The 27,495-nt window shown below is 39.8% G+C and overlaps 2 protein-coding genes and 1 pseudogene across 4 annotated transcripts in view; all 3 read right to left on the bottom strand.

Annotated features, from left to right (window-relative positions):
* The window catches only part of LOC115542533 (myosin heavy chain, fast skeletal muscle-like), a 193,577-nt gene that overhangs the window by 126,888 nt on the left and 39,194 nt on the right, over positions 1 to 27,495 (bottom strand). The window lies entirely within an intron of this gene.
* On the bottom strand, positions 427 to 21,513 carry LOC115542529 (myosin heavy chain, fast skeletal muscle-like). 3 transcript variants are annotated; one of them, XM_030354812.1, is made up of 40 exons: positions 11,802 to 11,824; positions 11,365 to 11,398; positions 11,040 to 11,254; positions 10,792 to 10,935; positions 10,544 to 10,700; positions 10,427 to 10,454; positions 10,209 to 10,326; positions 10,003 to 10,095; positions 9,845 to 9,908; positions 9,665 to 9,763; positions 9,258 to 9,361; positions 9,035 to 9,173; positions 8,792 to 8,910; positions 8,520 to 8,669; positions 8,229 to 8,399; positions 7,835 to 8,135; positions 7,631 to 7,701; positions 7,429 to 7,516; positions 7,213 to 7,330; positions 6,999 to 7,122; positions 6,791 to 6,927; positions 6,455 to 6,710; positions 6,126 to 6,368; positions 5,830 to 6,006; positions 5,576 to 5,721; positions 5,393 to 5,483; positions 4,913 to 5,302; positions 4,675 to 4,801; positions 3,436 to 3,554; positions 3,152 to 3,348; positions 2,883 to 3,066; positions 2,618 to 2,783; positions 2,408 to 2,532; positions 2,017 to 2,325; positions 1,719 to 1,922; positions 1,511 to 1,636; positions 1,261 to 1,431; positions 879 to 1,178; positions 663 to 794; positions 427 to 533 (listed from the first exon to the last, which is right to left on the bottom strand). In XM_030354812.1, exons 3-40 carry the CDS (start codon positions 11,244 to 11,246, stop codon positions 513 to 515), a joined length of 5,916 nt encoding a protein of 1,971 aa, XP_030210672.1. In that variant the 5' UTR covers positions 11,247 to 11,254; positions 11,365 to 11,398; positions 11,802 to 11,824; the 3' UTR covers positions 427 to 512. The 3 variants fall into 3 exon arrangements, with proteins under 3 accessions (XP_030210672.1, XP_030210674.1, XP_030210673.1); XM_030354813.1 differs by lacking the exons at positions 11,365 to 11,398; positions 11,802 to 11,824 and having other exon boundaries at positions 513 to 533; positions 879 to 974; positions 1,074 to 1,178; positions 11,040 to 11,246; XM_030354814.1 differs by lacking the exons at positions 9,845 to 9,908; positions 10,003 to 10,095; positions 10,209 to 10,326; ... (4 more) ...; positions 11,365 to 11,398; positions 11,802 to 11,824 and adding an exon at positions 21,456 to 21,513.
* Positions 16,826 to 22,870, bottom strand: LOC115541298 (myosin heavy chain, fast skeletal muscle-like; annotated as a pseudogene).

The following is a 27,495-nucleotide window of genomic DNA, read 5'->3' as shown; positions in this document are numbered from 1 at the left end:
AAACAACTTATTTTGTCTTCCAGTAATCCAAACCATTTTTTCACTCACTAAAATGAATGTCATTCACATAAAACAATTATCCAATCATATATTTTTGCCAGTCTCTGTCAACCAGTTTGTGAACACTGGACCCTAGGAAATAGAAGACCTGTCATTCCCTTTCATCTGCAACTCCTTTTCCAAAAAAGCACAAAGCCTGTGTAAAGACAGAAAATCCCAGCAATATGACGCAGTGACTGAAGCAATTAATCATTACATCAATAAAAAAAATCAGCATAAAATCTCTTTCCCAACAGACGAAAGACCTTGTGTCTGACCACATCCAATTAGCTCTTGATAAGGATCCAGATCCAGTGAAGATATTCTCTGATTACAGGGCTATGCAAAGAAAGTAAGGTCAAACAAATAAATACAAAATACAAGATGGAAAGTTGTTCTATAGTTTATTGATTTCTTTTCACAATTTAGCCATATTTTATGACTTGTATGAATGATGTTTCAAATATGAGGAATTATTCAGCAGTCTCCTTTCCCTAAAGAGAAAATCAAAAGAAAAGTAGGGTTTAAATTTGTAAAAGGCATTTTTAAAGTAAAGAATTCTAGGAAATTATTAAATAGAAAATAGTTGAAAAATCTGAACTGTACTTTTACTGTCCAATTACCTTTCCAGAGTCACGGGTCTTGGCCCTCAGCTTGTTGACCTGAGTCTCAGCAATATCAGCACGTTCCTCAGCCTCCTCCAGCTCATGTTGAACCTTCCTGCACTTGGACAGGTAAGAGTTGGCCTGCTCCTCCTGTAGATATATTCATATTTTGTCATTTAAAATTTAATGTCGCAAAGTTGAGTTGAGTATCCCTTGTAATTCCTTGTAACTTACCGCTTCCTCAGACTGTCTCTTGTAAGCCTTCACCTTCATTTGCAGCTTGTCAACAAGATCCTGAAGTCTGCAGCCATTCTTCTTATCCTCCTCAGTCTGATGCACATTTGAAAGTGAAAAAATCCACATCATGTGGCCTTTATCTATGATCAAAATGCTATAATAAACATATTTGGAGATGTAAATTGGACATACCTGGTAGGTGAGTTCCTTGACTCTCCTCTCATATTTGCGGACACCTTTTATAGCTTCTGCTCCACGCCTCTGTTCATTATCAACCTCTGACTCCAGATCGCGAACCTTGAGAGTAAAAGTGAATGACTCAACCTTGTCCTTACACTTGAGTAATACATTTTTAAATGCTGGCTGATTATTGTCTTACTCTGGCCTCCAGTTTCTGCAGCTGCTTCTTGCCACCCTTCATGGCCAGGTTCTCAGCCTCATCCAGGCGATGCTGCAGGTCTTTCACTGTGACCTCCAGGTTCTTCTTCATCCTCTCAAGGTGAGAACTAGTATCCTGCTCTTTTTTCAGCTCCTCAGCCATCATGGCAGCCTACAAGAACAAGTAATATATTCATCAAGAGTTCCATTAAGTTCTCAAAACATCAATTAACAAACAAATATAGGCCTACATCAGTGATGGCTTTCTTGGCCTTCTCTTCAGCATTTCTGGCTTCCTGGACACTGTCGTCCACCTCACCCTGGACTTGGACCAGGTCACTTTCCAGCTTTTTCTTTGAGTTCAACAGGCTTGTGTTCTGAAACATATTATTACTCAATTACTGTTAAAACATGAACGTGTTCTTGTAATCGTATGACAGGATTCAAATGTTTGTTTACCTGAGAGTGCAGCAGTCCAACACGCTCGCTGGCATCCACCAGCTCTTGCTCAGCCACTTTGCGGCCTCTCTCTGTCTGTTCCAGAGCTGCCCTCAGCTCCTCAATTTCAGCCACCATGAGACCGTTCCTACGTTCCACCATGGCAGCCTGCTCCTTCAGGTCTTCCGCAGCTCTGACAGCATCATCAAGATGCAGTTGGGCATCCTAATATTCACATGAAAACAGAACTGAATAGTTCACCACAAGATATAAATGCAACTATATTCTACATGTGCCGTACATTACATCTGTGTTTTACCTTCAGTTGTCCTTGAACATTTCTCAGCTGCTTCTGGGACTCAGCAGCCTGGCGGTTGGCATGACTCAGCTGGATCTCCATCTCATTCAGGTCTCCTTCCATCTTCTTCTTGATTCTCAGGGCATCATTCCTGCTCCTGACCTCAGAGTCAAGAGTGGCCTGCATGGAGTCAATGACCCTCTGGCTGTTCCTCTTGATCTGCTCCATCTCCTCATCCTTTTCAGCCAGCTTCCTGTCAACCTCACCCTTAATCTGGTTCAGCTCCAGTTGGACACGCAGAATCTTGGATTCCTCATGCTCCAGGGTTCCCTAAGGTATAAAATAAAAATTGACAAAATTGCAGAGACTAATTATTTGATTTTTTATGTTGTTTTGCAGATTGAATCCTCACCTCAGCTTCCTCAAGGGCTGACTGGATCTCAGTCTTCTCTGTCTCCACCTGCTTCTTGGATTTCTCCAGCTCATGGATGCTCTTTCCGGTCTCACCAATTTGTTCAGTCAAATCAGAAATCTCCTCTGCAGAGCAATTTTGCATTTGTCATAAGTCTGATACATATTTTACCACAACCTGGCACTTTAATATTATTTAACAAATACTCACGTTGAAGGTTTTTGTTTTCACGCTTCATGGTCTCCAGATGATCTAGAGTTTCTTCATAGGAGTTCTTCATCTTGAAAAGCTCAGTGCTGAGAGAACGAGCCTCTTTAAGACTTCCTTCAAGCTCTGCCTGACCCTCCTCATATTTCTGCTTCCAGTCAGCCAAAACCTGCACAATATTGTTAATAAAGTAGGAAAAGTTTAGCACTTGAAGAATAATCATTGTATACAAATATTTAAAATGTCATCTCAATGAATTACAACACACCTTGTCAAAGTTCCTCTGCTTCTTGTCTAGGTTGGCTGCCAGTCCGTTGGCCCTCTCCACATCAACCATGAGGTCCTCCACCTCACCCTGGAGTCTCTGTTTGGTCTTCTCCAGAGAGGCACACTTGGAGTTCACAGCCTCAATCTGTTCCTCAGCCTCTTGAAGGCGCTGGGCAAGCTTTTTTCTGTTAAAGAATAACATGGCTTAATTTGGGTACGTTTAACAATTATAATGTCCAATTTAGGTAAAGTTTTAAATGATTTACTCACTTGGACTCCTCAAGCTCCTCAGTGCGCTGGATAGCATCAGTTTCATACTTGCTCCTCCACTGAGCCACCTCACCGTTGGCCTTGGACATTCCACGCTGTAGCTCAGCCTTGGCCTCCTGCTCCTCCTCAAACTGCTCCCTCAGAAGATCACAGTCATGGCGGGCTGATTGCACACCATGAGCAAGAGCATTCTTTGCCTACAAAAGGCGAAACAGAGATCTCGTAAATTCAATACATTTCATGATCTTTGAAGCCTACCGTCTTTATGAATAAATGATCCTTACTTTTACTTCCTCCTCATTTTGCCTCTTCAGCTCCTCAACCTGCTGAGTATATGCTTGCTTGCCTCTGGTCAGCTGGGAGACAAGAGCTTCCTTCTCCTCAAGCTGTCGACCAAACTCACCTAGTCGGAGGAAGTATGTCAAATTAGTTATACATATTGAGTTTGTGAGAAAATCTCATCTCATCTCATCTCATTTTCGTCCGCTTATCCGGGGTCGGGTCGCGGGGGGAGCAGCTCAAGCAGGGGGCCCCAGACTTCCCTTTCCCGGGCCACATTGACCAGCTCTGACGGGGGGATCCCGAGGCGTTCCCAGGCCAGTGTTGAGATATAATCTCTCCACCTAGTCCTGGGTCTTCCCCAAGGTCTCCTCCCCACTGGACGTGCCTGAAACACCTCCCAAGGAAGGCGCCCAGTGGGCATCCTTACCAGATGCCCGAACCACCTCAGCTGTCTCCTTTCTAAGTAAAGGAGCAGCGGCTCTAATCTGAGTTCCTCACGGATGGCTGAGCTTCTCACCCTATCCCTAAGGGAGACGCCAGCCACCCTTCTGAGAAAAATCATCTTGGCCGCTTGTACCCGCGATCTCGTCCTTTCGGTCATCACCCAGCCCTCATGACCATAGGTGAGGATAGGAACGAAGATCGACCGGTAGATCGAGAGCTTTGCATTGCGGCTCAGCTCTCTTTTCGTTACAACGGTGCGGTAAAGCGAACGCAATACCGCCCCCGCTGCTCCGATTCTCCGGCCAATCTCACGCTCCATAGTACCCTCACTCGCGAACAAGACCCCGAGGTACTTGAACTCCTTCACTTGGGCTAAGGACTCATTTCCTACCCGGAGTAAGCAATCCACCGGTTTCCTGCTAAGAGTCATGGCCTCAGATTTAGCGGTGCTGATCCTCATCCCAGCCGCTTCACACTCGGCCGCCAGCCGATCCAGTGAGTGCTGAAGGTCACAGGCCGATGATCCAATGAGGACCACATCATCTGCAAAAAGCAGTGACGAGATCCTCAGACCACCGAACTGCAACCCCTCCCCACCACGACAACGCCTCGATATCCTGTCCATGTATATCACTAACAGGATTGGTGACAAGGCGCAGCCATGGCGGAGACCAGCGCCCACTGAGAACGAAACTGACTGGCTGCCGAGGAGAAAAAATGTATATTCAATTACATTCCCAAAATGGTACCCCCAGAATTTCAAATGATACAAATGCCTGAATAAAATAAATACCAACCATTTTCTGTCAGCAGTCTTGCTCTCTGGGCACTGATGTCATTGACCTGGCGAGCATTCTCATCACTCTTAGCCTTGATTTCACTGAGTTGGTCCTCAAGGGTACGGCAAATTTTTTCCAGATTTCCCTGATGATTAAAAGATTATCAATTTGAAATCAATGTTGATTAATAGTTATTTATGTACTTATTATTTTGCATTATTTCTTAACACAATGAAGGCATTGAAGAATAACTTACCTTGGCCTTAGAAACAGCTTCCATGTTGCTGGAGAGGTCATCAATCTCCATCTTGTACTCGCTCTTCTCCTTCTCAAGCTTCTGCTTGACACGCTGGAGGTTGTCAATCTGCTCTCCCAGCTCTGCTACACTGTCAGCCTGCTTCTTACGCAGAGCAGCAGCAGTGGCTTCATGCTGCAGGGTGGACTCCTCAAGGTCACGACGCAGCTTCTGGAATTCAGCCTCACGCTTCTTGTTCATCTCAATCTGAGCAGAAGTGGCTCCACCAGCCTCCTCAAGCCTCTCACTGATCTCTTCAAGTTCCCTGGAGAGATCAGCTCTCTGCTTCTCAACCTTGGCACGAGCAGCACGCTCAGCCTCAATCTCTTCCTCCAGTTCCTCAATACGGGCCTAAATAATACACAAATATTAAGGTCAATATCCAAGTTCATAATTTCAGAACGTTTCTATTAAAACAATTAAATTGATTAATTTTCCCACCTGAAGCTCCTTGATCTTTTTCTGAAGCTGAGCACCCAAAGACTGCTCATCCTCAATTTTGCTCAGAAGCTGGCTGGTCTCAAAGTCCTTCCTGTGAATAATTAATAAGAGAAATTGTAAATTATATGAAAACAGTCACATGCACTAAACCCGATTGTTATTGTTAAAAAACAAATTAATTACTTCTTGATTTTCTCGTCAGACTGCTGTTTGTCATTCTCAAGATCCATGACAGTTTCCTGAGCCAGTTTCAGATCACCCTCAAGCTTTCTCTTGGATCTCTCAAGGTCCATACGGAGCTTCTTCTCTTGCTCCAGAGAACCTTCAAGCTGGATGTCAATAATTGAAAAATAATTAAGAACAATCCAATGTAATATTGAATATTCACTCAACTCCATTACTAATATTAATTGAAAGTTTCCATGAGCTTTTCTCACATCATCCACTTGCTGTTCAAGCTTGGTCTTGGCCTTGGTCAGAGTGTTGACTTTGTCTTCCTCTGCCTGCAGGTCATCAAGAGTCTGCTGATGTGACTCTTGGAGGGCTTTCTTCTCCTTTGTCAGCTTAGCAACGCTCTCATCCTGAGAGGCCATCTCCTCAGTCAGGTTCTTCACCTGAAAAAAGCAAATTCACGTTTCATAATTTCTCATATGTAAAATGTAACCTTCCCTTAAACTCTATAACGGATGGACAATGTTGATGGTGATGGTATTGTGGTTAAATCTTAACAAACCTTGTTCTCAGTGGCATGTTTCTCCTTCTCCACTTTGGCCAAGGTAAGCTCCAGGTCATCAATGTCCTTCTTGAGTTCAGAGCATTCATCTTCCAGTTTTCTCTTCTTGGCAGTCAGCTCAGCATTGATTTCCTCCTCATCCTCCAATCTCTCAGTCGTCTCCTTGAGTTTGGCCTCCAGCTGGATCTTACTCTTGATGAGTCCTTCACACCTTTCTTCAGCATCATTCAGATTGTCTCCTTCCTGTGTGATATTTATATTGGTAAAACATGTCACATCAAATGTATCTCAATGTTTGCACACATACATTTTACATAATGTTTACTTACAGAAGCCATTTGCAGTGCAAGATCATTCTTCTCCTGCAGGAGAGAAACCATCTTCTGCTCAAGTTCCTTCTTCTTAGCCAGGGCAGCTGCCAAGTCAGTCTTCATCTTATCATAGTTTTCCTTCATATTGGCAAGCTCCTTCTCGGTTTCAGCACTCTTCAGAAGAGGCTTTATCTTGTAGTACACCTTCATCCATGGCCAGTGTTTGACATTCATGAATGAGCGGATGTTGTACTGAATAGTGTAGATGGCTTCCCTATAGAATAAAATAAACCATCATATCGGGGATGTACTACAAACCCATTGGTGTTTTGACAACAATGTTTAAAAACATACCTCCTCTCCGTCATCTTCACGTATTCCTTTCTCATGACAAAACCTCTGGCTGCAGCCTGAATCATCCCGACCAGAGCTGCCAGCTTCTCATCTCGCATCTCCTCAAGTGTACCCAGAAGACCAGCTTTGAAGAACACCTTAATGTAAAAAGAGACGTTTGTCAGCGTCAAATCCAGTATAAACCTAGTTTTTGCAGCAATAAACATACCTTGGTGTGTCCAAATTTGTACTCATCATGAGGTACGTCAATGGATCCAAGAAGTTTCTCAGAAGCCTTCTTGTTGTCAATAAACTGACCGTCAGGAATGACACTGGCATTCAGTACTTTGTACCTGAAGAAGACCATTTTAACGTTTTTAACAATAACTAAAATGTTAAAAGACATTTTTAAAGTTCAAAAATCAAAATCCTTCAGTTAATACCTCTGCTTGAAGTCAGCATAGATGATTCTGCTGGGGAAGCCCTTTCTGCAGATTCTGATGCCCTCCAGCACACCGTTACACCTCAGCTGGTGGATAACCAGGTGGTTCTCCATGAGTCCTGTCATTTTGGTGAAATTCACGAATTTAATATTATAAGTTAACTAAATGTATAATCTTGATGCAGACACTATGAACATTTACTAGTAGTCACTGTACCTGGAGTCTTTGATTCATTGGGAATCAGACAACGCACAAAGTGAGGATGGGTGCTCCTCAAGTTGGTCATCAGTTTGCCCAAGTTCTCCTAAAGGCACAAAACTAAATATTAATTACGTAGAACGATTTAGAATTATATATGCATATGTAGTAAGTAGTACTACAAGTACATTTTTACATTTATTTGTGTGTTTACCCTTACCCTGAACTGTGATGACACTGTTTGCATGGAGCCACCCTTCTTCTTGCCTCCTTTCTTGGCACCCCCGACCTCTGTTTTTAATTATAGTTGATTGGTCACTGTTCAATTTATAACTTTAGTTTTTTCTAAGAAACACATTTAGTGGCTGGAAATAATTATAATATCACTGACATAAAAACTACTGGTCCCAAATGTGAGCCGTACCTTCAACTACAGGTGGGTACAGGACAGGCAGCAGTTTGTTAGAGGACTTCTGGTACAGCTGAATAACAGAGTCATTCAGGGGATCCTTGTTCTTGTCCAGCCAGCCAGTGACGTTGTAGTCCACAGTACCAGCATAGTGCACCAGGGAGAAGTGGGCCTCAGCCTTGCCCTTTCCTGGCTTGGGCTTCTCAAATGCTCTGTTCTTGCCAAGATGCTGGTCATACAGCTTGTTCTTGAAGGTAACGTCTGAGGCCTTGGGGAACATACACTCCTCTTCAAGGATGGAGAAGATTCCCATTGGCTTAAGAGAAAAAAATATTGATGAAACATTATCAAAAGTAATTTGTAATTCACGCAAAGAATAATTATTTATAGTTATAATATTCAGGTGTACCTTCTCAATGAGCTCAATGCAGGCAGCCAAGTCCATGCCAAAGTCAATGAACTCCCAGATGATACCCTCCTTCTTGTACTCCTCTTGCTCCAGGACGAACATGGTGTGGTTGAAGAACTGTTGCAGTTTCTCATTGGTAAAGTTGATGCACAGCTGCTCCATGCTGTTGTACTAGTAGGGGACATTTAATAAACCGACTATTACTCGTTTTCAAGAATTGAATGGTAATGACTAACGTCTCAGAATGAAGGAAATGCTTTCAGAAATGCTGCCACTTATTGAACAACCTACATCAAAAATCTCAAAACCAGCAATGTCCAGCACACCAATGTAGAATTGTCTTGCTTGCTTGGTGTCCAGCATCGTGTTGATACGGATGACCATCCACAAGAACAGCCTCTCATAGATAGACTTGGCCAGGGCACTCACTGAGTTGTTGACCTGAAAATATTTTTTTTTATAAAATCATCACAATTATATCAAAATATACTATACGTCATAATAGACAAACCATGTTAACGGAAATTGTACCATATTTCCTTAACAAACTGTGTTTTTCTTACCTGAGGTACAGTCTGTCCCTTGGTGACATACTCATTTCCGACCTTCACTCTTGGGTAGCAAAGAGCCTTGAGCATATCAGCAGAGTTCAGAGACAGTAGATAGCAAATCTTGTCGGCCTCTACAAAGGTAACATGAAAAACGAATGTGTTATTATTCAGTATAATAATTACTCCAAATGTAATACAAGCAAATATGCGCCAATATACCTTCTAGTGCACTGATGAATACATGTTAATCGTTACCTTCATTGCCATCTGGCTCAGCCTGCTCCTCACGCTGCTTCTGCTTGAACTTCATGTTACCGTGGTGAAGCACAGCACCAGTAAACTTAAAGATGGCTATCTTGTCCTCATTAGTGAAGCCCAAAATATCAATAGCAGCCTGTGTTGAAAACAAAGAACACTTAGAAAACAAAACGTATGCCACGTGGAAAATATATGAATTGTTTTTTAATCAACCACTGACATCAGTAGCATCCAGCTCCTCTTTGTCATCAATGCTGGCCACAGTGATCTGACCCTGACTGCACATGGGGAAGTCGTAGGGGTTGCTGGTGATGAGTGTCATTTCTGAGGGATTAAACAAATGTCTTTTTTTCTGCTTTATATGCTGCTACCTAACTTCTGTTAACTTCTGAATAAAAAAATAATTAATCTTGCTTTTCCAAATGCATTTCCATAATATGCAATGGAAGATATAATCTTTACCAAAAACGATTTATTCTAGAGAGAAAACTAGCCCTTTAAATATTTCAACTTCATAAGTAATTTGTACATATTACGTCATATTCGAATAGATAAAGGCAATTCAGGACAACTTTTCATCTTAATATTAAGTACATTCTTCACACTCTTACTATTATAAAATCTCACCAATGATCTCAGGTTTGTGGTTGGTCATCATCTGGAAGAAGATGTGATAGCCTCTCTCATCGGGAAGCTGGAATGACACTCTGGACTTCTCCAGCAGATCTATAAGGCCCATTCATTAATCAAAACCTATACCACTAATAATCTTGGTTAAGGAATCCACATGTAGAACTAGATACTTACACGTCTCAATATCAGCACTGGATAGTTTACCGTTTGCGTGGAAATGAATTCTGATGAATTTACCCTGTTTGCAAAATAATTAGTTTTGATTAATCATCCTCAAAAAAATACTCAAAAACTAGGGAGCATCTTCAGGGAGGAATTAATTTCATACTTACAAAACGGGAGGAGTTGTCATTTCTCACAGTCTTGGCATTACCATAGGCCTCCAGCAGGGGATTTGCTGCAATGATCTGGTCCTCCAGTGACCCCTATAATCCGACATAAAGTGTTAATACCTTTTTCTGATTTATATTTGAATTCTTCATGTTCTTATGTGATTTATTAATGAATTGATTCATTGATTTAATTGATTTAAACATACTTTTATCTTTCCAGCGCCTGCATCCGCCGCCTTATCTCCTCCACCACTCACTGCGATGGTAGCAAAATACTGGATGACACGCTTGGTGTTCACAGTCTTTCCAGCACCGGATTCTCCACTGGGTGTGAAAAGAAGAATAAAGTACATTCATTTTGACATGTTTCCAATGCATGATTCATTGTATTATATCTATGTCATATTAACAGAATCAAACTTACGTGATCAGGACGGACTGGTTCTCTCTGTCTGCAAAGAAAATTCACATTTGAATGATTATACCATTTATTCATAAAAACAAGGTAAGATTAGGGATTTCAAACTTTGAATTCACAAACCAGTGAGCATGAACTGAAAGGCGTTGTCAGAGACAGAGAAGATGTGGGGTGGAGCCTCCATTCGCTTCTTGCCTCTGTAGGCATTGACACACGACTGATCGTACACTGGGAGCCACTTGTAGGGGTTTACAGTGGCACAGAACAGCCCCGAGTAGGTCTGAAGGAAATCACAGAGAGTTTCAGGGTAATTTACATGCTATACTATTATATATTTTATGTATTTTAATTTAGAATGTTAAATATCATACGTAGATCATCCATGCTGCATAACGCTCTGCAAGGTTATACAACACAGAGGCTTCATGGAGATGGGTCATCATGGCCATGTCCTCAATTTTGTCATACTTGGGAGGATTCATGGGATAGACATCGTCTTCCTTGACTGTCCTCTCCTGAAATATGGAAACCCATTTTTAGTTTTCTTAATAATGCATCTTTCACTTTCGCATTGTTGATACCAACAATCTAGTCCATGCCATGATCAACCTCTGCCTACCTCCTTTGTAGCCAAAACTGTGACGGTGACTTTGCCAGCATCCCTCTTAGTGATGTTACACTTGACGTACAGTTCCTTAACATCAGCGACATATGCAGCAGCCTTCGCATCAAATGCCGTGCTCTGGGCCGCAATCCTCTCCTTCTCTGGCTTCCGGAGGTAAATGGCAGCCGCGCCATAAATGGCCATTTCTGCATCCGTACTCATGATGGAGGCTTATTTCATGAAAACAAACATACTCATTTATTTATTTTAACTGACATATATAGATGGCTTCAAGAAGGTTTTGTGATGGTGTTTGTCCACGAGATATTCATATTCTTACCGTTTCCTTCCCTCTAATCGAAGAAGAAATTGTTCTTTAAAAATAAAAGTTATTATTAGTGTTATTAAGTCACATGTATAAGTAAAGGTAGATTTTTACATAAATAACATCAATGTTTTGTTTTGACAACAAAACAATTAAATTCAAAATTCAGATAAGATGCAGCTTTAAGACACCTCTAATGACCTCTAAAATAAGAAGAATACCTAGAAAGAAGATTACTTGAAAAATCTTTACGAATGTAAACAACACTAGATAGTAATTTGAATAACCAAAGATCCTAAACATTATCTAAAAGAATTAAAAATATTCTTCATGATTCTTTTTAAGAGGTAGATAAATAGGAATATTTTCAATGAACGCAATAAAAAAAGCATTTCTGATTCCCCATGCAATGATCTCCCTTCCACAGCAGCTGAAGCATCAGTCTGACTTACCACCAGTTGTAATAACCTGAAAGCCCCTGCAGTCTCTCCATCTCATCTTGTGGCCTCTTATATAGAGGTGGTTCTGCAGTCCAGGCTGAAACTAAATAAGGGCAGATCTTCTTGTTCTGTTGAGCTTTGCATTTAATTTGTTCATTGGCATGTACATTTCCAACAGTTACAATTCTGAAAGCAAATTAATCATTGACTTTGAAGATATATAGAATACAATATAATGTTAGCTTATTGTATTTTCTCAACGTATATTTTGTTATTCATATTTTGTTTCCTTGCAGATTGTGATCACTTATTTAACAATCAGTTTCACACAATCTATAATTATATCATGTTCAAACGTTGAATACGTATCCATGCCACATTGCAACTGTAAGCAAGGGTTCCTTTTTTGGCTTTGTCACAGTATTCAAACATTTATGACATAATGCCAAGGTAGACGATTTTATGCTGGGGGGTATAGGGCTGCATGTGTTCATTTATTTTAATCATGACTGATTTTTTAAGTTCTTGTATACTTGTATCCACAGGTGTACAGACACTCATCTGCCGTCTCCCTATATTAATAGATATACCATGTGCATATCTGTTCAAAAACTATCTTTAGTATCATTTATTTAATTTAAAAGATGAAGAAGAAGTTTGTGATTCTATAAATATCCAAATTATTGTCTATATTGCAACATTGCAACTGTCACCTGATTACCCCTTTAGGCATGGTTAGAGTATATCAAATTTAATGACATGATGCCAAGGAATAGTGATAAATGTATTTTTAAATTTTTTGGAGATTTACAGATTGTGTTTCCATTCAGCTTTGCTTCAATTATTTGTTCAATCTGCAATGATTGTGCTTTTAAACTGAATACATATTCAATCTAATGTGCAAAAGTGGACCACCAAGGGAATAAGATGTTTACTTGTTTTTTTGGCATATATCTATAAACATATATATATGCAAAGGCCTATCCACAAATTAATTCTACTATGTAATCACCTTCTTATTCAATTGTATGAAAATACTTTTTATTGTACTTTTATGTTTGATATCTTCATAATGGACAGTTGTTTATGTTACACTGTATCCTCTAGCTTGATGTCGGAGTGCTTGACCTCACATAAATACACCAGTGGCACATCGCTTGCTATTTGGCTGGCAGAAAGGATATTAAGATTGAAGAGACTTTATTGGCTTGTGTAACCGGTCAAAAGCAATTATATTTATATTGGCACCCATATACATACATATACATACATACAACATTTCCACACATATCAAAAATTGTCTTAGATGTGTAACTTCATTGCAGATGCCAGTTGTAAATACATGTGGTCTGATTAATAAACATTGGGGGGAGAGTAAGAAGTTTTATGGGAAAGAGAATACTGTTTAGCCTCAAAAATAGTTTTGCAGGGAGTCATATTTCAAGATGTTTTAGAAGGAGGAATCCTCCCTTCAAAACAATTATAATAAAAAAGTATACATTTTATGTATACAGGTGCTGGTCATATTATTAGAATATCATGAAAAAGTTGATTTATTTCATTAATTCCATTTAGAAAGTCAAACCTGTAGAATGTATACATTCATTCCAAACAGACTGATACATTATAAGTGTTTTTTGCCAAAAAGAAGATGATTATAGCTGACAACCAATGAAAACCCTAAATTCAACATCTCAGAAAATTAGAATATGGTGAAAAGGTCAGATTTTGAAGACACCTGGTGCCACACTCTAATTAGCTAACTAACTCAAAACACCTGGAAAAGCCTTTAAATGGTCTCTCGTTTTGATTCTGTATGACACACAATCATGGGGAAGACTGCTGACTTGACAACTGTCCAAAAGATGACCATTGATACTTTAAAGAAGGAGGGCAAGACACAAAAGGTCATTGCCAAAGAGGTTGGATGTTCCCAGAGCTCTGTGTCCAAGCACATTAATAGAGAGGCGAAGGGAAGAAAAAGATGTGGTAGAAAAGAGAGTACAAGCAAGAGGGATAAACGCGCCCTGGAGAGGATTGTCAAACAAAACCGATTCAAAAATGTGGGGGAGATCCACAAAGAGTGGACTGTAGCTGGAGTCAGTGCTTCAAGAAGCACCACACACCGACGTATGCAAGATATGGGCTTCAGCTGTCGCATTCCTCGTGTAAAGCCACTCTTGAATAAGAGACAACGTCAAAAGCGTCTCGCCTGGGCTCAAGACAAAAAGGACTGGACTGCTGCTGAGTGGTCCAAAGTTATGTTTTCAGATGAAAGTAAATTTTGTATCTCCTTTGGAAATCAAGGTCCCAGAGTCTGGAGGAAGACAGGAGAGGCACAGAATCCACGTTGCCTGAAGTCCAGTGTAAAATTTCCACAGTCAGTAATGGTCTGGGGTGCCATGTCATCTGCTGCTGTTGGTCCACTGTGTTTCCTGAGGTCCAGGGTCAATGCAGCAGTCTACCAGGAAGTTTTAGAACACTTTATGCTGCCTGCCGCGGACCAACTTTATGGAGGTGACGATTTCATTTTCCAACATGACTTGGCACCTGCACACAGTGCCAAATCTACCAGTACCTGGTTTAAGGACCATGGTATCCCTCTTCTTGATTGGCCTGCAAACTCACCTGACCTTAACCCCATAAAAAACCTATGGGGTATTGTGAAGCGGAAGATGCGAGATGCCAGACCCAACAATGCTGAAGAGCTGAAGGCCACTATTAAAGCAACCTGGGCTCTCATAACACCTGAGGAGTGCAACAGACTGGTCGACTCCATGCCACGCCGTATTGCTGCAGCAATTCAGGCAAAAGGAGCTGCAACTAAGTATTGATTGCCATACATGCTGAAACTTTCCATGTTCATACTTTTCAGTTGGCCCACATTTCTAAAAAATCATTTTTTGTACTAGTCGTAACTAATATTCTAATTTTCTGAGATACTGAATTTGGGATTTTCAGTAATTGTCAGTACTAATCATCCAAATTAAAAGAAATAAACATTTCAAATATATCACTCTGTGTGTAATGAATTGATATAATATGTAAGTTTCACGTTCTGAATATAATTACTGAAATAAATCAACTTTTTCATGATATTCTAATAATTTGACCAGCACCTGTATATATACACACTGCTGAGTCTTCCTCTCAGCCATGTTTTCCGATATCTTTTGTAGGTGTTGTGATTCCTCCTAAGGATTACCTTTACCTTTAGTCTTGCTCTCTCATTGGATGAAGGTTGCTACTGTCATTGACAGTCGCTCATTCTTTTAGTGCCATACATGATAACAATCTATAGTTGTATAAGTTGTATATGTATTTTATCTCAATAGTTTAAATGCAACATCAACACATTTCAAATGTTTTTATGCTGGAATCCAATTCATAATATCTGGGGACATTTCATATTTGGTTTCTTGGAAATGCAGAACATTTACTATGTTTAACAAGTTAATAATCAGTTTAATCTATACATATATTAGTTACGTTTATTACCAGTGCTTGCCACATTGCAACAGTTAGCCAACATTCCGTTTTGTTGGCAAGATTTTCAATCTTTATGACTTAATGCCAGGGAACGTAAATGAATCAAGGCCTGATACCTTGGAAGGTATAGTGTTGCATTTATTTATACCTCTTGGAGTGCACTCCCTTCACTTCTTCCATTGCCACTAAGTATTTCATCAACATAGTGTATGTGTGTGTGTGTGTGTGTGTGTGTGTGTGTGTGTGTGTGTGTGTGTGTGTGTGTGTGTGTGTGTGTGTGTGTGTGTGTGTGTGTGTGTGTGTGTGTGTGCAATGTAAGCATTCTCATGGTGGCTTAACCTAACACAATGCATATGGAGTAATGGTTAAAGTATTTTATCAGCAAAACAGCAAGGAGTAAAAATGAATAAATCAGTTCATCACTCGTTCATCACAATGTAAAAAAATTGTAGGTTATAAAACTTCTTATTGATGCTTCTCTTAATTCATTTGGACCAGAGTACTGGCTTCATTCATGTAGTTTTTTTTATTTTGAACCGTTATTATAATTATAGCAGTTTAATATTGCGTTTGAAATGTAGAAATGTAAATCTCCCCTTTTTATTATCATTTTTACTGTAGTCAGCGCACACACTGAGACACAAGGGCATCATTCCTGTCTCTTTACCATTTCCCATTTTACTATTGTAATATCAGCCAAAAACCAGCTGCAGTGACATTTACCTTCTATCACAGATTGAATGATAGTTGGGCATCTATCTATAAATAATTAGGTTGACATCGAAACCGAATACAGATCCTTTAGCGGCATGGTTCGGATCATGTTATTGGATTATATATACTTTAATGACATGATGCCAAAGAAATGTTAGATTGAATTTCCATTACTCAGTATTTCATATATCAGTATATATATAAATAAGGTTGTGGGCAGAGCCTTTGGACTACAAGACCGGTCCAGATATTAAACCTGCTTGATATCACTCGGGGCTCTGCAATATATCACTGCGCCTATCGGATTGCGTCTTTGCAGTTCACACTATCATCACTCTAAGGCACATGCTACGATATGCCTCGAAGCTGTGGGCTGTCTTTCACTTGAAAATCTGGCTTAAATCATGTAGTGTTAGCATTTTAGTATTCACGACCAAATCATAAGGAGTGAAGATGTGTGTTACCACCAGGGATGGAAAGTACTTAAACTAAAATGCTGTACAACACACTTTTGCATTAGTTGTGCGTTTCTCAAGTAGTCCAATGTTTACACTTGAAAATGTCACGCACATTCCAAAGCCTAGCTTTTCTTTTTTTTTCCGCTGCATTATCCATAGCATATGCATATGTTAAACCTTCCGGCCTACATTCAATGACTTATGAGATACAGCTCTGGTAAAGATAAACCCTGTTGAGTGAGCAAAGGAAGTAAAGCCCAAAAAATAGCCGCACATTGCAGGATGGAAAGTTGACACATAGTTTATTGTTTGTAATTCACATTTGTGTCATATTGTATGACTTTTACAATGTGCGATACTTCCAATGGAAAGGAATTATTCAGCACTCTCCTTTCCCTACGAGAAAAAAACCAAACAAATATAGGAATTAGATACATAGTCATTTTCAAGTAAATAATTTCAGTTAATTCTAAGATATATGTTTGCGCAATAATGTGAACAGTACTTTGCCATCGAAATACCTTTCCAGAGTCACGGCTCTTGGCCCTCAGCTTGTTGACCTGAGTCTCGGCGATGTCAGCACGTTCCTCAGCCTCCTCCAGCTCATGTTGAACCTTCCTGCACTTGGACAGGTAATAGTTGGCCTGCTCCTCCTGTAGGAACATTCATAATTTGTTTAAATAGGTACTAAAATTGATAACTTGATTTTGTTACGTAGCTTTTACTTGCCGCTTCCTCAGACTGCCTCTTGTAAGCCTTCACCTTCAGATGCAGCTTATCAACAAGATCCTGGAGTCTGCAACCATTCTTCTTATCCTCCTCAGTCTGATGCACATTTTCAATCGAAAAATCAACATCATGTGGCCTTTAGATATCAAAATTTCATCAAAATGCTAATGCCGTAGAAACATATTTAGAGCTGTAAGTTTGACATACCTGGTAGGTGAGTTCCTTGACCCGTCTCTCATGTTTGCGGACACCTTTTACAGCATCTGCTCCACGTCTCTGTTCATTATCAACCTCTGCCTCCAGATCACGAAACTTTCGAATTAAAGTGAATTAATAAATCTCCTTATATTGGACTTAAATCTATTCTTAAATGCTTGATGATTAATTTCTTACTCTGGCCTCCAGTTTCTGAAGTTGCTTCTTGCCACCCTTCATGGCCAGGTTCTCAGCCTCATCCAGGCGATGCTGCAGGTCTTTCACTGTGACCTCCAGGTTCTTCTTCATCCTCTCTAAGTGAGAGCTAGTGTCCTGCTCTTTCTTCAGCTCCTCAGCCATCATGGCTGCCTGGACGTAGAAAAAAGGAGCAAATTTTTTTATGAAGAGGTATTTTGATTTGTCGTTTGATGATTTAAGAAATAAAAATAAACCTACATCAGTGATGGCCTTCTTGGCCTTCTCTTCAGCATTTCTGGCTTCCTGTACACTATCGTCCACCTCACCCTGGACTTGGACCAGGTCGCTTTCCAGCTTCTTCTTTGTGTTCAACAAGCTTGTGTTCTGAAACATATTGCAATTACAGTCAAAATATTTGTGTTCTTGTATTCAAATGATAGGATTATATTGTATGGTTACCTGAGAGTGCAGCAGTCCAACGCGCTCGCTGGCGTCCACAAGCTCTTGCTCAGCCACTTTGCGGCCTCTCTCTGTCTGTTCCAGAGCTGCCCTCAGCTCCTCAATTTCAGCCACCATGAGACCGTTCCTACGGTCCACCATGGCGGCCTGCTCCTTCAGGTTGTGCATCCTTATATTACCAGGAACAGAAAACATCAGAAAAGGATATCTTGCACTACATTTTATATGCGCTGTTCATCCTTGGTGTCATACCTTCAGTTGTCCCTGAACATTTCTCAGCTGCTTCTGGTCCTCAGTAGCCTGGCGGTTGGCATGACTCAGCTGGATCTCCATCTCATTCAGATCTCCTTCCATCTTCTTCTTAATTCTCAGAGCCTCATTCCTGCTCCTGACCTCAGAATCAAGAGTGGTCTGCATGGAGTCAATGACCCTCAGGCTGTTCCTCTTAGTCTGCTCCATCTCCTCATCCTTCTCAGCCAGCTTCCTGTCAACCTCACCCTTAATCTGGTTCAGCTCCAGCTGGACACGCAGAATCTTGGATTCCTCATGCTCCAGAGTTCCCTAATGTATAAAATTAAATTATGCACATTTATTAAAATTAGATCTACTTTTATTTAGACGTGGTTTGCTGATTTAATCATCCTCACCGTAGCTTCCTCAAGGGCTGACTGGATCTCAGTCTTCTCTGTCTCCACCTGCTTCTTGGATTTCTCCAGCTCATGTATGTTCTTTCCGGTCTCACCAATTTGTTCAGTCAGATCAGAAATCTCCTCTGCAAAGCAATTTTGTATTTGTTATTAGTCGGAAAAGCAAAATAGTGATACTGATATTATTGAGAAAAACTCACGTTGGAGGTTCTTGTTTTCACGCTTCATGGTCTCCAGATGATCTAGAGTTTCTTCATAGGAGTTCTTCATCTTGAAAAGCTCAGTGCTGAGAGAACGAGCCTCTTTAAGACTTCCTTCAAGCTCTGCCTGACCCTCCTCATATTTCTGCTTCCAGTCAGCCAAAACCTACTAAAACAACTATGTTTTAAATGTGTGACTCACTTGGACTCCTCTAGCTCTTCAGTGCGCTGGATAGCATCAGTTTCATACTTGCTCCTCCACTGAGCCACCTCATTATTGGCCTTTTCTTGCCTCCCTTCTTTGCACCCCCGACCTCTGTTATTAATTATTGGTCATGAGTCCGAGTTCAATTTTCACATTTATATTTGTAAAACAGAGGCAATAAATGGCTTGAAAATCAATGGGTATTGTAATAGAATGGATTAACAGTTATAAACTATGGTTAAATTCTATAAATATGTACCTTCAACTACAGGTGGGTAAAGGACAGGCAGCAGTTTGTTTGAGGACTTCTGGTACAGCTGAATAACAGAGTCATTCAGGGGATCCTTGTTCTTGTCCAGCCAGCCAGTGACGTTGTAGTCCACGGTACCAGCATAGTGCACCAGGGAGAAGTGGGCCTCAGCCTTGCCCTTTGCAGGCTTGGGCTTCTCAAATGCTTTGGTCTTGCCAAGATGCTGGTCATACAGCTTGTTCTTGAAGGTAACGTCTGAGGCCTTGGGGAACATGCACTCCTCTTCAAGGATGGAGAAGATGCCCATTGGCTAAAGAGAAAAATGGATGGATGAAACATTATCAAAAGTAATTCGTAAGTCACGCAAAGTATAATGATGTACAGTTATAATATTCAGTTGTACCTTCTCAATAAGATCAATGCAGGCAGCCAAGTCCATGCCGAAGTCAATGAACTCCCAGATGATACCCTCCTTCTTGTACTTCTCTTCCTCGTGGACGAACATGTGGTGGTTGAAGAACTGTTGCAGTTTCTCATTGGTGAAGTTGATGCATAGCTGCTCCATGCTGTTGTACTAGTAGGGGACATTTAATAAACTGACTCTTACTAGTTTTCAACAATTGAATGGTAATGACTATAGACTCAGAATGAAGGAAATGCTATCAGAAATGCTGCCCCTTATTTAACAACTTGCATCAAAAATCTCAAAACCAGCAATGTCCAGCACACCAATGTAGAATTGTCTTGCTTGCTTGGTGTCCAGCATCGTGTTGATACAGATGACCATCCACAAGAACATCCTCTCATAGATAGACTTGGCCAGGGCAGTGACTGAGTTGTTGACCTGAAATTATTTTTTCTAAATAATCACAAATATTTATCTCACATAGAAAATGCATCATGTTAACAGAATATTTTACCATATTTCGTCGAAACATTGTGTTTTTCTTACCTGAGGTACAGTCTGTCCCTTGGTGACATACTCATTTCCGACCTTCACTCTTGGGTAGCAAAGAGCTTTGAGCATATCAGCAGAGTTCAGACCCAGTAGATAGGAAATCTTGTCGGCCTCTACAAAGTTAACATGAAAAATGAATGGATTATTATCCTGTATAATAATGACTCCAAATGTAATTCAATCAAATATGAACCAATATTCCTTCTAGTGCACTGATGAATACATGTTAATGGTTACCTTCATTGCAATCTGGCTCAGCCTGCTCCTCACGCTGCTTCTGCTTGAACTTCATGTTACCGTGGTGAAGCACAGCACCAGTAAACTTAAAGATGCCCACCTTGTCCTCATTAGTGAAGCCCAAAATATCAATAGCAGCCTGTGTTGAAAACAAAGAACATTTAGAAAACATTTTGTAAAACGTATGCCACGTGGAAAATATATGAATTGTTTTCCAATCAACCACTGACATCAGTAGCATCCAGCTCCTCTTTGACATCAATGCTGGCCACAGTGATCTGACCCTGACTGCACATGGGGAAGTCGTAGGGGTTGCTGGTGATGAGGGTCATTTCTGAGGGATTAAATATATGTAATTTCTCTGCTTAGATTTTATCATTATCGTTTCCAATCTATATTTTTCTAAATTGTTTCATGTGTAATTTCTGAGGGATTAAACAAATGTATTTTTTCTGCTTGATATGCTGCTACCTAACAGATAACTTCTGAATAAAAAACGAATTAATCTTTCTTAGCACTTACATGCAATACATGTTTTCCAAATGCATTTCCACAATATGCAATGGAAGATATAATCTTTACCAAAAACGATTTTTTCTAGAGAGAAAATTAGCCCTTTAAATATTTGAACTTCAGAAGTCATTTGTGCATATTAAGTCATATTCGAATAGATAAAGGCAATTCAGGAAAACTTTTCATCTTAATATTAAGTACATTCTTCACACTCTTACTATTATAAAATCTCACCAATGATCTCAGGTTTGTGGTTGGTCATCATCTGGTAGAAGATGTGATAGCCTCTCTCATCGGGAAGCTGGAATGTCACTCTTGACTTCTCCAGCAGATCTATAAGGCCCTTTCATTAATCAAAACCTATACCACTAATAATCTTGGTTAAGGAATCCACATGTAGAACTAGATACTTACACGTCTCAATGTCAGCACTGGATAGTTTACCGTTTGCATGGAAATGAATTCTGACTAATTTACCCTGTTTGGAAAATAATTTGTTTCAACATCTTTTAAAAAATGCTCAAAAACTAGGGAGCATCTTCAGGGATGAATTCTTCTCATACTTACAAAACGGGAGGAGTTGTCATTTCTCACAGTCTTGGCATTACCATAGGCCTCCAGCAGGGGATTGGCTGCAATAATCTGGTCCTCCAGTGACCCCTATAATCAAGCATAAAATGTTAATACCTTTTTACTGAATTATATTTGAATTCTTCGTGTTCTTACGTGATTTTTTAATGCATTAATTCATTGATATAATGTTTAGTTTTATTTTTTAAACATACTTTTATCTTTCCAGCGCCTGCATCCTTCTTATTATCTCCTCCACCACCCACTGAGATGGTAGCAAAGTACTGGATGACACGCTTGGTCCTTCCAGCACCGGATTCTCCACTGGGTGTGAAAAGAAGCATAAAGTAATTTCATTTTGACATGTTTTCCAATGAGGGAATCATTGTATTATATTTATATCATGTTTCCAGCATCAAATTTACGTGATAAGGACTGACTGGTTCTCTCTATCTGTTAAACAAATGTATCAAACATTGCATGAGTATGCCTCGAATTGATGAAAACTAGATAAGATTAGGGATTTGAAACTTTGAATTTACAAACCAGTGAGCATGTTCTGGAAGGCGTTGTCAGAGACAGAGAAGATGTGGGGTGGAGCCTCCATACGCTTCTTGCCTCTGTAGGCATTGACAACCGACTGGTCGTTCACTGGGAGCCACTTGTAGGGGTTTACAGTGGCACAGAACAGCCACTGTACAATCAATGTGAATCTATGTAACAGAGGTCACATAGATTCACATTGATTTGACCTATTAACGATTCATTTCACTTACTTTTCTTATATTTTCATTGAGGCAAAATATCTTACATAGATCATCCATGCTGAATAACGCTCTGCAAGGTTATACAACACAGAGGCTTCATTGAGATGGGTCATCATGGCCATGTCCTCAATTTTGTCATACTTGGGAGGGTTCATGGGTGTGATATCGTCCTCCTTGACTGTCTTCTCCTAAAAAATGGAAACCCATTTTTAGTTTTCTTACCAGTGCAGCTATTGAGACTTAAACTTTCTTAATGATACCAGTTGATGATCAATCTCTGCCTACCTCTTTTGTAGCCAAAACTGTGACGGTGACTTTGCCACCCTCCCTCTTATTGATGGTACACTTTACGTACAGTTCCTTAACATCAGTGACATATGCAGCAGCCTTCGCATCGAATGGCGCGCTCTGGGCCGCAATCCTCTCCTTCTCTGGCTCCCGGAGGAAAATGGCCGCCTGGCCGTAAACGGCCATCTCTGCGTCCGTACTCATGATGGAGGCTTATTTGATAAAAACAAACAATACCACTTGATTAATGTTATCTTACAAGTACACATAGCTTCAAGAAGGTTTGGAGATATTTAGTGATGTGATGATATTAAATAATTCTTACTGTTTACTTCCCTTCAACCGCAGAAGAAATTATGAGTCATATTGGTTACAAGTCAGAGTCTAATCTACACATTCTAATAGCTCGTTTTTGAATGAAATGGAAAATCTTACATAAAATGTATGTCAGTGCAGAGCTACTTGATTATCTCTTTTCTATCAACATTTAACATCTGAATCCAACAAAGTAAACCATCAAATTATAAAAAAAATATCATCTTCATAAAATTATGTAAAAGTAGTTAAGTGCTAAGTAAATAATACATTACACAGAAGTTCCAAACATAACGTAACAAGAATCCCCCACATTCTCTTATGGTTTCTATAACAACGTAACTGAACAAATTTTCATTCAAAGTAGAATATAAAAAAATATTTTCGAGGTAATTCTAATTCTAATAACCTTAAAGGGTACCGATGAAAACACCACTTTTCCTAAGATTCGGGCTGTTGGGTCTTTGGTGCTCCCACACACATACAAACTTTAAAAAAAAGTCAGTACATGATTTTTGTGAGATATGCATTGCTGAAAGCGAGTCAGTTCCGGCGCCCCTCCTACGTAGGAATAGGATATGTTTGAATATGACCTCCCATTTCCCCACCCCCCTCCAATCAGAGCATAGCTAAGATTTTGTGGACCAGCGGACGAGCACTGGGCGGAGATGTTTGCGCATTCAGAAGCAGGGATATTCGATACAAAAATAGATGTCTTATTTGTCAGTTTGCCATGTGACTGCCTGGCAGGGAGTCCGGCGGAGCTGTCGGATTGCCGCCGAAGCTCTGGAGCAAGTCCGGCAGTTAAGGTGGGGGAGCTTCGGCGGCATTCCGGCAGCTCCGGCAGGGGGAGTTCGGCGGCAGCCCGGCAGCTCAGCTCCGGAAGTACAATCCATTTCTCCGCTAGAGCTGCCGGACTGCCACCGAGCTCCCCCCGCCGGATGTGCCGGACTGCCGCCGAAGCTCTGGCGGCAGTCCGGCAGTCCGGCAGCTCCGGCAGCCCTGGCAGCTCCGGCAGGGGGAGCTGGGCGGCAGTCCGGAAGCTCAGCTCCGGGAGAACAATCCTTTTTTCCTCCATCTCGCTGATCAATATGGACGTCAGAGAGTCAAGGCCAAAGTTCCTTTCCCCCAATTATTCTCAACCATAGCCGAGATAACCCCCACTATGAGTCTTTACTTGTTGTGGAAGTACGAGAGACATCAGACGCAGTCTTTATGATTCATAATATCATCCTATGGGCACATAGCTTTTGGCCGTGATATTCGATATAATATTATATAATTCGCTATATATTATTATTATTATTATTATTATGATATCCTAATATATAGATATAGAGCTCCGGTAGTCCGTAAACGGCAACCATCACTTCTCCTCCATGCTGTGGTTCACTCTGACAGCTCATTGGTCAATGGGCAGCAGCTCATTTGCGTTAAAGGTACAGACACCAGAAAAAGCGCATTCCGAAGGGACTGAAACAGAGGGGAAAAGCAAGATCTTTTTTCCTAAGAGCTATTTCCAGCAAACAGCATCAAAAACATGTTTTCTGGAACTCATATACTTTGTTTACTTGTTGGGAAAACACCATAATATGTCTCCTTTAATGGAAACAAGGACGCAAGATTCCCTATTCTAAAGCAATAGTCTTTCCTAGAAAGCAGCTCTCCTGGACAGCGGTCTGACTTGGTTTGAAAACACTGAAAAACGTCATTCAAAACATGAATTCCCAAAACATATGCAATGCAAACAAATGCCTGAATAAAACCTCAATGTATTTAACTATTATGTAACGGCTTCTTAAATAATATACAATAAAAAAAATCTCCATTAAAAAAAAGTAATCAGAAGGCAGGTAGCCTAAATATGGAAGTAGTCATTTAAATAAATGAAAAGAAGCTCCATGAAAACAAGAGTGTAAAAATCTCTTCTCTAATGCAATGGTCCCTCCAAGACAGCAGCTGAAGCATCAGTCATACTTACCACCAGTTGTAATAACCTGAAAATCCCCTACAGTCCATCCATCTCATCTTCTGGCCTATTTTATAGTGGTGGATCTGCAGTCCAGGCAGAAACTATATAAGGGCAGATCTTCAAAACTCTTTTTTTAAACTTTGAAAATAATCTGTTCATTGGCTCATTCTTTGAGTGCCTTACATGATAACAATTTATGTAGTTGATGTATTTGTATCTCAATAGCTTAACTGCCACATCAACACATTTCAACAGTTTTCATGCTGGAATTAATTTCCTAATGTCTGGGGATATTTCATGTTTGCAGTTTTTTTCATGAAAATTCAGAACATTTACTCGGTTTAACAAGTTAAGAATCAGTTAAATCTAAATATAATATAGTAATGTTTATTACAAGTGCTTGCCACATTGCAAGCATTAGCCAACATTCCGTATGGTTGGCATGATTTAATATATTTTATGACGCCAGGCAGTGTAAATTAATAGAGGCCTGATCTAGGAAGGAAGAGTGTTGCATTTATTAATACCTTTTGGAGTGCACTCCCTTCACTTCTTCTTATCCGCTAGGGTTTCTTTAATACTTTCATCGTTATAGTGTGATATGGAACTGATCTTTTCCTTAAAATAAACAAACCAACATCAGTTTATTAATGCTGTATGAAGGTCAATATAGTCTGAATGATGCATTTATCATTGCAACCAACCTGCTGTGTGTGTGTGTGTGTGTGTGTGTGTGTGTGTGTGTGTGTGTGTGTGTGTGTGTGTGTGTGTGTGTGTGTGTGTGTGTGTGTGTGTGTGTGTGTCTTCGTAATATACAATGAATTATTGTCCATGACCAGTGGTGAAATGTAGCAAAGCATTCTGAAGTCACAATACATATGGAATAATGGTTATTGGATTTGATCAGCACAGTACATTTTTTTTGCTATTTTTTGTTCAATGTTTAAACTTCTTCTTGATGCTTTTCTTAATTCATTTTTGTTTTTATTTATCTAGCATTTTTATTTGATCCATGGTTATAATTATACCAGTTAAATATTGTGTTGAAATGAGGGCTGAAGTTGAACTTTTCATATCTCCCCTTTTATTATCACCTTAACTGCAGTCAGCACACACACACTGATACACAAGGGCATCATACCTGTCCGCTTACCATTTCCGTTTTTACAATTGTTATATCATATTTATATCTGCTAAAAACTAGCTGCATTGACATTTATTTTCTTTCACAGACTGAAAGATACTTTGGCATCCATCTATAAATAATTTGGTTGACATTGCAACTGTGACCACAGATCTGTATTTGGCATGGTTCTTGTTATTGGAGTGTATAAACTTTAATGACATTATGCCAGGGAATCTTTTGATTGCATCTCATTTGGTAAGTTTTTCATTCACCTAGTTTAATATGAAAATACTTTACTTTACCTACAATTATTGGGCTTTCATCAGATTTACACACGTTAAATCTAGGATCATATCATTTTTGTTTACACTTACTAAAAGGCATTTTTCTTTTTATATAATATATAATATAAATTAAATTAAAATAATGAAAATCTGATCTATATATTAAGTAACAGCAATTCTAATATAAGATCCCTATCTTACTTAATCATCTTTACATTTTTATTTTTGAATTTATATGTCTGATTTTGTTTCTGTAGCACTGAATCTGTTAGCTTGATGTCCGAGTGCTTGACCTCATTAAAAGGCACCAATGGCACATTGCATCATTTTCATGAGCAAATGCCGTTTATATGGAATTTTGAGCATTATTGAGAATGAAATCCACATTGTGACAGATTTTTGGAGTTACTGACAATTTTGTGTCATTAACTCCAAAAATCGGTCACAATTGTAACTTTTAAAATTAAAAGTAAAATTGTGGAATTGTGATTGATGGAACATTGCAAAAACAAATTTCAGCCATCTTTTAGGGAATCTTAATTTTCCGTAGAGAAGGTCGACGAAATTTGGTGTCATTTTCAGCCTGCGGTTATTAAGATCACGATTTTTGATGTTTTCCTAGAACTTTCACTGTAAAAAAAATAAAGACGGACATTGTGGGTTGTAGAAAAAATCATGTAAAATATGATATGCCAAGATTCAGAATTGTTCCTCCATTAAGGCAGCGGGGCTACACCGCAGATGTCTTTTTCTTTTTAATCACAAATCTTGGGTACGTGAAAAAATAGAATCGTTGCACCAATCGTGTTCCTATTTACACAATAGGTATGTACCGTTCAGTTTCGGCGTTTCCATCAAGGTCTTATCCAACATTTCAATAAACCATTGACTACTCTGTTCTTCATCTCATCTCATCTTCATCCGCTTATCCGGGGTCGGGTCGCGGAAGGAGCAGCTCAAGCAGGGGGCCCCAGACTTCCCTGTTCTACTCTGTTCTTTAATATAAATTTATTTGTACACATTTAGTTGAATGAATCGTACATCTAAGTCATTATAGTACCTCAATAAGTCAACAGTTTTCTGGTCTACTATCGCTAACCATGAGCCATAGCTGCTCCCCAGAGGATAGCCG

This window comes from Gadus morhua, chromosome 4 (genome assembly GCF_902167405.1).
Source record: "Gadus morhua chromosome 4, gadMor3.0, whole genome shotgun sequence".
Taxonomy (NCBI): Eukaryota; Metazoa; Chordata; class Actinopteri; order Gadiformes; family Gadidae; genus Gadus; species Gadus morhua.
The sequence above is the reverse complement of the archived record's forward strand: the minus strand, read 5'-3'. Positions and strand labels throughout refer to the sequence as shown.

Coding starts and splice junctions, on each gene's coding strand:
- LOC115542529 (XM_030354812.1), bottom strand. CDS start 11,246: ATGAGTACGGATGCAGAAATGGCCATTTATGGCGCGGCTGCCATTTAC. Junction 9,174..9,257: donor AGGAGCTGGATGCTACTGAT/GTCAGTGGTTGA, acceptor TTTTCAACACAG/GCTGCTATTGATATTTTGGG. Junction 1,923..2,016: donor ATGTTCAAGGACAACTGAAG/GTAAAACACAGA, acceptor TGTGAATATTAG/GATGCCCAACTGCATCTTGA.